This window comes from Varroa jacobsoni, unplaced genomic scaffold (genome assembly GCF_002532875.2).
Source record: "Varroa jacobsoni isolate VJ856 unplaced genomic scaffold, vjacob_1.0 scaffold_561, whole genome shotgun sequence".
NCBI lineage: Eukaryota > Metazoa > Arthropoda > Arachnida > Mesostigmata > Varroidae > Varroa > Varroa jacobsoni.
Genome location: NW_019213463.1, coordinates 1 through 10,057, shown reverse-complemented (window position 1 = coordinate 10,057; position 10,057 = coordinate 1). Strand labels below are relative to the sequence as shown.

The 10,057-nt window shown below is 38.2% G+C and overlaps 1 protein-coding gene across 1 annotated transcript in view; it reads right to left on the bottom strand.

Moving 5' to 3' along the window:
- Window positions 1-2,888, bottom strand: part of LOC111261482 (cell adhesion molecule DSCAML1) — a 13,304-nt gene extending 10,416 nt beyond the window's left edge. Inside the window, exon 1 of the mRNA XM_022835024.2 lies at window positions 2,204-2,888. Coding sequence (XP_022690759.2) covers window positions 2,204-2,360 — 157 coding nt within the window. The 5' untranslated portion in view covers window positions 2,361-2,888. The remainder of the gene's footprint in view (window positions 1-2,203) is intronic.
- Between the last annotated feature and the right edge of the window lie 7,169 nt (window positions 2,889-10,057).

Below are 10,057 nucleotides of genomic sequence, written 5' to 3'. Positions count from 1 at the left end.
ATATATACTGATTAGTGCTTGCCCATAAGAAACGTATACCGACCTGCTGTTCGTAGTGCGAAACAGTTGCTGAGATAGTTGGCTTAAATAGCAACGACGTTCAGTAAAAAAAGATTAACTGTTTTATTGCTGGAAAGTTCTATAAATGATCATATTTAGATGTGTTAAGCATCGTTTCGAGGGTTTTCAGAAGAAGAAGAAGACGTATTTTTCAGAAACCAATCCTATATAGTTATGAGCAAGCTAATTCGATTAGGACAAAGCAGTATAATTATGTTATTGATCGCTATTTTTGCAGCTGTCCGCGCTGTAGCGGTCCTCGGCGCACTTGCCACGCTCAAAACCTCATTACACATAGACATATACTTCACAAACTAAAAAATAAACCAGACATCAGTTGTTTGGCATAGCTCTGGGGCGATGTTGTCACATTTTCGATAGTACGCAGGTCATAGCCGACAGCCCTCATTTAGTAGCCGAACCCTCTGTGGTATGTCCTCTTTGTAAAGCAAAGATCGCATAAAAAGATTCAATTTTTACATAAATTGGCCCATTTCAGAAACATCTACAGCATATAGTGACAGGCTATCTTTCAGCCAATAAGAAGCTGTCGTGCGCAACGCTTATCTTTGCAGAGTACGAGCTTATTTTGTTGCATCTGTTTTTGCTACCCCGGGATGGCACCTTCGTAAGGATTAACGCTGCTCATTTTCTTCGAAAGACAACCTTGATGAGCATTGGGAACTGATTCAATCGGCTACCTTGATACGTACAGGATCGCGCAACAATATTTAAATATCGATACTTCTTGGTCAATAGGGGCTAAGATGTCTTTGTGGAGGTACTATCGTCACGAATACAACGATTGAACTTTCGTCATGATTAGCTACGGCGATGATATAGAGCTCTCCGCGCATAGATCAGCATGTTAGGGCTCGTATTTAGTTTTCCAAGACGAACTAGAGGATTTTAACATACAACAAGCATCCTAGTATTGCAACATGTGGCTGTCATTATTTTTCTTTTGTCATAGTAGCAAACATTGTTTCTTTCCTATTGTTAGGACCAGCCACGATAGGACAACAAATGTAACAAAATTCATTATTCCCCATCACGTCGTTCCTCGTTTATCCCTCTTCTTTGTAATAGATGAGATATTGGACGCATGAGGGTATCGGCGTATTGACTTTCCCTGCTGGAGAGGTCAGCGACAGTAAAAACCACTTTATCACACAGAAAACATATCGAAGTGTATGAAAGCACTTTAATCAACATAAATAATCACACAGCGTTATCTTGCGAATAACACATCACGACGTTTGCGCTCAATAAGGCCCCTCCATCTGTCAATGGCCCGTTATACGTGTTACGTTAGGTACAGACTCTCGTCACGAACCTTTGACGTGAGCGGATGATCCATGAAAACACTCAGATTCGTCCTGGCTACATGAATACGTAGGGTATATGCCCCAGCTCCATAATAGCTAAGTATCATTATTTATGGGAGCAAAGGTTTCGAGTAAAAAAAAATAATATCGTATCGAAATAGGTCACAATGAAATACTTCCTACAACGCTTTCATACCCATTCTATTTCATCGATCACGTAGTGCATTATTGTATCTATGGGCGTGTAATGCACTGTTTTTTTTCTTCGTACATAAACAATTTTCTATAGAGTTGTTATGTTATGTAGCTAAAATTAGATAAAGGGTTGACTTTAGATGAACACTGCCTCCACGAAAAACTGCTTCGGAAACTCACGTTTCGTGATTTTCGTGTTCGAGCTTTAGAGGGTTCTAAAATCTCAAAATAAATGACTGAAAATATTTCTTCAATTTACTTACGGTGATTATTTTGGTACCAATACACCTGCAAGTGGCCTATTTCCGTTGCCACGATAACGATCTATTAAAGTATATTATAGTCCGGATGTGTATACGGGTTGACCAAACACAATAATTCAGATTATTTGAAGAAAATCACTTGATTTTACCTATCAATCGAACTTCTCTATTTACATTCATAATAAAAAAGCAATTTTCTGTGTGCAAATGCAGATAAATAATAAAGATTATTCAATTAAGGCGACGAATGATTCGTTCGGAAATAGTTTTCCCCTTTACTAGCTGCACAGCATTTACTGTACCAAAAGTACTTGCTACGCTATTTAATGACGTCGGTCATCACCGCAAATCTCTTACCTTCCGTCGAGGTGGGCTGCGCGAAGAAAAGAAGCACAACGGTGACAATGTAACAGGTCCACATTGTGGAACTGTATTGTTCTTGCCTTCCTCCTTCTCCTTTTCGTTGCAGAAGTTGTTGACGTTCTTTTTGGCACTTATGGGCGAAGTTTGGCATTTTTCGTTCTTTATTGAACTACCGTTGACTGACTCGGGCCAGAGGAACCCCATGTAAACGGCAGGCACAAATCTCGTGCAACTCGGTAACCTAGTGACCACATGTCAAACACCAGAACAAGGCCTGAGGTACCCAACGAACCTCACCTCTTTGTCAATATTGACGGATCTACTCCACTTAGCCTCCCACCTAAGTCCAAGTGTTCACTTTGAAGTTCGTTCTATAGAGATCACTTCACAAAATCCATTTCATGAATGTCCAGATATGTGATGTACCGTTACCCTTGTTGATACCCCTTAATCCAGTGCTTTAATCCACGATTTACACAGACACAGATTTGAATACACGGCATTTAATTAGCTTAGCATATAACTCGCTCACACTGAATTCCGCTTAAGACGTTCGTGCACATTCTATTCACGCATTTACGTATCCACGCGATAAGAAACACACCGAAAAGCAATGCTCATTTTCACGTGACACTGCCGGGCTGAACCGCTTCGACGTGAATCCCACGAAGCTTCGTAGCAATCTGACGCTGGCGATCGACTGCGTGGACCGCGCATCCCGCCCCCGCCTCACTCTCCTCCGCACCCCGGCACCCGCTTAAACCAGCCACCCAAACCATCCAGTCCAGACAACAGCGCCATCTGGTTCGTACAATTCTCACTTAGCAGCGGTAACGGACTTCAGCCACTCTTTTTCTGCTGGCAGCAGCGGCAGCCGTCTTGCGTTCACTATCTTTTGTAGCTCTTCGGGCCTTCGTTTCTGCGCCACCAGCAATAGTAACAGCCATCTCTGTCGTCGTCGTTTTGGTAAATGGACACGACGAGGCCGCATACTTATCGGTAGGTTGGCAAGCGCTTGCTAACAAGCCCCCGAACGATGTGCCCTCTTACCTCAAAAGCAGCTTGTTCTCAAACGGTTCGATGAGTCTTCTGACGTATATGTGGATTTCCATATCAGGCGCCTCCTGTAATGAGAACAGGCAAACTTTTTCATAGAAAAAAAAAGCTAAAAGGAAGATTCACTTGACTTTGTCAAATGTTCTTTTCTTGGAAGCGGCACTACACCGTTAAATGGTATAAATAGCTCGTTTATTAAATGAAGCTTAGCTTGATGAGCGCCTATTTAACATAGTCGCTTGTGGTAGGTTGTCTCAGAACTGTATCTGTACATATGTGTGATTCTAGCAACAGATAGTTTAAGTAGCAGACAAATGCTATCCGAAGATTTGACCTAGGTAGACATAGGAGAAATAGGTAAGGGCAAAGTCTTAAGAATTACGTAGTTGAGGCTTTCCTTTTAAAGAGTATGCTTAATGTTGAACTTGAAATCATGGCAATAAAATACTTGCAATGTAGATAACTACCTCATGGGCATGTTTGAAAATGATTAAAATAATAAGCTTTTCCTTTCACCCACTTACATCTTTCTTTGTACGGCATAAAACGCCTCAACAGATCTTATAGCGTAGTTGGGTAGTCGCAGATAGTATGTTCTATGTTGGATATACTTGTGCATATTTATTATGAGTGGACAGATAAAATAAATACGCGATCCGCTGATACTTGATGGGTAAAAGTAGGGAAGAAGCTAAATGTGTGTAGCATCTATGAAGACATTTTTTTAGGCTAATCGATGCGGAAGTCAGACCTCATAGCTGAGCAGATGGACACTGCCTTACCTCGTGTGAGTACTATCCAGTTTAGAGTTAGGCTGCTAAAAAAAGTTATCAATAAGATTGTTCTAAAGTAAAATTTTAGCCTTTCTTCTGAGTCCAGTCAATGTCGAAATCGGGCTGGATTAATGCATGAAAAAATGTCAACCAAATGCTATCTCTGTTCCGTGTTATCTTGAATTATGGATCACTTTACGAATACAACATGTCAGATTGCGGATCATTTTTAGCGCTGTGTGTCATACATTGCGCTTCATGAAGCCCGGCCAAAAAAATCGAGAGGGTTTCAATCATAGGATTAAGATAGCCACTCGATGTCACAGCTCACATCGAAACCAGCCGATATGGAATCATGCTTTCAAGTAAATTAATTACCGGCCGCACAATATGGCCTGTTTTTCAATGCTGTTGTTGAAAATCAAAGGTTGGAGTGTCGTCATTGGGGCTCTTGCTAGCTTTCGTCGCCATCTTTGAAAAAAAAATGCTGATGAATTCTAGATGTGGCAATCTTATTTATTCAACTGAAAATTAGAGGAGATGATAGCAGTGTTGTGACTTATTCGTTTAGTCGGTAGTTGTCCTGACTTCATTTAAAATGAGACGAAGCCAGTCACTTCGAATATCTGAACTAATCGCTTCGGTATGATCGATGGCAACAAGAGGTGTCATCTGCACTTTTTACTATAGTCGCACAGTTTCACTATAATCTACTGCTCATTTCCATAGTAAACTTGTATGAAAAAAAAAAAACTGTAGATATCCCTCATCTGCGTTTCTCGCTTCACAGTCCGCTCACGTGCCTCCGTGTACAGTCTACAGGAAAAAGCGGCGAAATCCTATACAGGTTTTTAGGCTAGCTTTAGGCAGCATTAGATCACTTGATATGACAGATATTCACTAATTTTTCGATTTAATTTTGTCAGTGATATTAATGAAGATCCCATAGTGAAAATTGCTCATGTATCTCTAAAGCATGCATGAATATACGTTCATAAATCATGCCTAACAATGACTTGACAAACGTTTTAGCTTTCGCTCTCGTTGTGAGGACAGACAATTTTTTAAAATTATTTTTTTGAAAAAAATGCATAATTTCAAAAAAAAAAAAAAAACAAACAAACAGTAAATATATTTTTGAGCGATGAGGTTGTGTTCGCTGAAGCGGGGGTAGTTAGCCGGGATCACTACACTATAGATGATTGTGATAGAAGACATTTTCAATAAGAATGCTTTCGTACAAAGTATACAACTATGAAATAGAATATTTGTCATAACTTATCGACCAGTCTATGTCTATTCATAATACAATTATTTTATGGGGTATCATATAGAAGATCGGGTGTGTCAAAGAATGATGGTAAAAATAAAATAAAATTAACCCTCAACTGGTGGTATAGAAAGTTCCGCTGGCATCCCTCCCAAGGCTGTCTTGTGTTGATTGATACATCTAATTTAATTTACTAATTTTATATTTAAATCATACTATACATTGACAATTAACTCTTGCAATTCTAGCGTTCAGACTATATGCATTAGCTTCCGACAAGCATACGTTAGAAATTCGCTCAAAAGCGCGTTAAACCTTATTTTCAACCTATTGTATCATAAATAAACCAAAGCGATCAGTCAGATTTTTGGTCTTTTTTTTTTTGAACATATACATGTTACATGGTACAAGAACGTGTGTCATAAATTTACAGCTCATTGAAATCTATTAACTGATAACAAAAAATATCCCTTTTACATAAAACACAATGTTAAGTTTTTATTCAATACTTTCGAGTTCAGAGCTAAGATTTAATTATATTAAAATAAATGACATTTTAATTTAACTCATCGAAAGCTTTCGGTTCGCATTAAAAAACACTCTTATATTATCTTAGAGCTCGATACAAAAAAAATCATGTCATTGTTACATAGCAAACCCATTTCAAATTTTCGCTTAAAAATATAATTTTTAGACACCGGTATGTATTTGCATTTTTATTCGGCTTCTCGAAATGTACCGATTGGCGTCAAGAAAAACCTCCCTTGCATAAGTTTTCATCGTTTAAGTGGCATTTTTGGCCCGAAAATTGGTACCGCACTTCGATTCAGCTTATCGAAGGTTTCCCAGAAATTCTCGTCTGCATAGACTTCTATGTAGACAATGTTCATGGTGTGACCTAAGCGAAAAAGCCGCTATAATTGATTGTTAATTTTTTTTAGTTGTTTAGTTCTAAAAAGATGCTTTGCATTTGACTCAGCTTATCGATTGGTGTAAAAATTGCTTTTAACAAAATGATACTTTGTGTTGAAAAAGTATTCTCGTATATCGCTCAAAAAACATTTAAACAAGTTTGACTACCAACCCTTTCGCCATATCGCTACAGCTTTCCAATTAATATGTACCAGAATTTCGCTAAAAAAAACATGGATCCGTTAATTGATTTTTTGACTATTTTTAGGCCGAAGTATGAATTTGAAGGATGTATATTGCCTTTTGACTCAGCTCCTCGAGATCATTGATTAGTGCTAGAAAATATCTCTTACATAGAGCACCATCAAATTTGCTTATATAGACATGTACCGCATTTTGATTCAATTCAGCGAGATCTATTGATTTGTACCAAAAACGACCCACCGTGCATAGACCTCTAGGTAAATATTCGGCCGGCATTTTATTAACCGAAACCATTTTTCAACAACAATCGCAAACTGCAGCCCACGACAGCCCTACACACTTCCTATAAAATAGATAAAAATCGCAAAAAAACAAGCTTGTTCTAAAAAAAAAAAAAAAAAAGACGAATAAATCCAATGAGGTTTCATCTTATGTGCAGCTCTATGGCGGATGGGAATCAGCCAAACCTGACAACGTTAAGAGATCGATTTATGGCGAACAGATAAACAAGCGGTAGTATACCAGACAGGTAAGCGTCTAATTTACCTTTGATTTGTTGATGTTACACTCGACCCAACATAGATTATAGTAAATATGTACCAACAAATATCCCATTGCAATTACCCCGCTCCATTTAATCTGCTACCCTTCCGTAATTATTGCATCCGTTTGTTCTAATACGTCTTCCAAGGAGCTCAGCCAACCCTAGATTAGTCTCTTTCTTGATATATTGGCTTTTGGTAGACTCCAAAACGCACGTAAATAGGGTCGATTAACTTCCGATGCACGTAGGTGAAATCGGTCTTAATCAATATCGTTATCGGTAGAGTCAGTCAATCCATTGATTCTGTTTCTAGGCCGTTACCGAAGCTCAGAAATTAATGTTTTAAAGAAATAATTAGTCATTTTATTAAATTAAGATTAATCTTATTCGCTGCATCTCAGCAAGGTCTCTCTCTCTCTCTCTCTCTCTTATTTTTAACTAATTTGAAGATAAATATACATTTGATTTGATTAATATGTTTCATTTAATGTACTGATTCTACTTCCAGGACGTCAACAAGGATTACCTCTCTTCTTCTTTTCTTTACACTAACTAGTCTACTATTCTATTAAATGAAGATCTACTAAACATTTCATCATGATTTTATAGGCTTCAGCATGATCTAGTGACTCCTTCAAGTAAATCACCGAGCCTTCAAATATTTTGTTGTTGTTTTTTTAAATTTCGTCGCGTTGAGATTGCGTGCAGATAAACCATGGATCCTGTTTCTGAAACGTCATTAAATATATTTTTTTAATAATTTCCTGATTTTTTTTTCTAATAATAAATTTGTTTTCCGATAATGGATTAGAAAAATTATCAATAATATTTTAGCTTATTCTCACCGAAAAATATCGATTTCAGGTTCTACAGGTCTATTTTTGTCCGGCTCGTCAAAATCTATTGATCAGTGTCAAAAGAAACCCCCTACAAAATAACACCATGTCAATTTGGTATCTTTTAAACGGCATTTTTGACACGAAAACTGAGATTTAGGTATACGATTATGTACTGTATTTTGATGCAGAAAACCAAGAGCTTTCGGTTAGGACCAAGTAATACGCTGCAACATAGGATTCTATGTAAAAAAAAAACTTTCATCCACGCCAGCGAAAAGGCTGGCATATTTCGTTTTTGGCCTTTTGCACGCCAAAATATTTACTTTAGCTGTAGAGAGACCTCTTGAACATTTACTTAGCTCGTGGTGATCTATCGATCAGTATAAAAAGCCGGCATCAACAAAACAGTTGATTTTGCGAGGAACTTCTCTAGAGAAATCTTTTAAAGAATGTTTTGTAAAAAATATTCAACAAGAATATGTATCATATAGACAGCTCTAACTTTTCAATTAACACTAAGAATACAAATCGTTCAAAAAAGCAATCAAAGGGAGCTTGAAATGTATTTCTACTCCTCTGTCACGTGGGCGAGACGAACCCCTCAATAGGCCGAAATATCAATTTTTTTATATAGGAACAAACATAGTATTTTGATTCAGCTTGGTGAGTGCTTTCGACTAAGAACAACCTGCTTTACATGGAATACTATGTCAGCTTTTTGGCGTTTAAGGGGCATTTTTAACGGTAAAACTAAGATTTGGTTATAGGCACATGCGTTGAATTCCTATTCAGTTTGTTAAAATCTATTGATTGGAATCAAAAAAAACTCTCCTTTAGGTAGAGCAGTCTGAGCTCTCGCCCGGCCGGGTGCACTTTTAACCTGAAAGGTAGCATTTGGGTATAGAAACATGTGTAGTATTTCAATTCAGCTCGGCAATAGCTTCTGATTTGTACCAAGAACGGCACCCCTCCCGTACGTAAACACCCATGTAAGCATTCGGTTACCACTTGGTCAGTAGAAACACGTTTGATAAAAATCTCATTAAAAATAGTCTACCTCAGCTGCAACAAATTTCTCATAGACACCTGTAAGAGGTTCCTGCCAAAAGCGCCTAAAAAAGCAAAAATCGAAAAAAAAAAACGAACAAGTATACATTCAATCCACTTTATTTTACACACGGCTCATTTCAGGTTGAGAGTCCAGCGACACGTCAAAATTAAATGTAAAAATTGTACATTGTGTAGTAAGTTAAGTGGGGCTGACTTAGCGATCTTAAATCGTTGACAGTACAGCCAGCCCTACCTAACGGCAGTTAATCAGGCTAAGGTAAGTTATAGAATACAGTAACAGCTATCCCGGTGCGCTCACCCTAAACGTTTAACTAATTGGCCACCACTTTATGAACGTATCTGAATCTCTCGAAATTTTCTGAGATACTCGAGTAGCAATAGCGTGATCCCGTTGCGTTTAGTCTACTCGTCTGATCTAGTTAATCCAGGTATATTGTTGTGATACGGATTACTAGTAACCTGGCAGGAACTAGCAGTGCTCAGTAGTTTATCGAATACTTCACAAGCGATTTGTCGCGCTTCTCGTGGACCATTCTGCATAAGTTCAGCCATGCCATTGCAAGTCTCTGGTTCGAGTGTCATATTCGATCGACCGTTATAGTGACCTCATTAGTTTCCTCCAAATCATCCGCTAAAATGGCCGTCGTGGTGAACAACAACAATATATAGCCTTGATTGGATATTATCCAATATTTTACGCACTGGACGAAACTCCGCCGATATTCTAAGGCTATAAGTTCAATCCGAATTGACACTGAACCACATCGTTGCAGCACCTACAGGAGAGAAAAAAAAAATTGTGAGGACTTCAAAGTTAATTGGTGCCGTTCAAAAGTACGTTTTTATGTTTCTGTCAGGGTGTTAGTGAATACGTTTTATGCGAATGATATCACGAATTCTTCATGAACACCTCATGTAAATGGTAGCAGGTAAACAACGGGTTTCTGCGGACAGTAAGGCCAACATATTTCACTCAAAGCTTAATCCTCCTAAGAACGAAGTAAGGAAACGTTTTACCTTGGGTGCAAAAATGAGCTTGATTGTGTCGTTTGTAGGTAGAAACAAACTTTCAGCTGAGGTCTGTTCCGAAAGTGGTGTCCATTTTATTAAAATGTCTGTTTTCTTCACATAAAGCATAAAAGACGTCCACATTTAGGTGCCGTACCCTGTATGTATGTG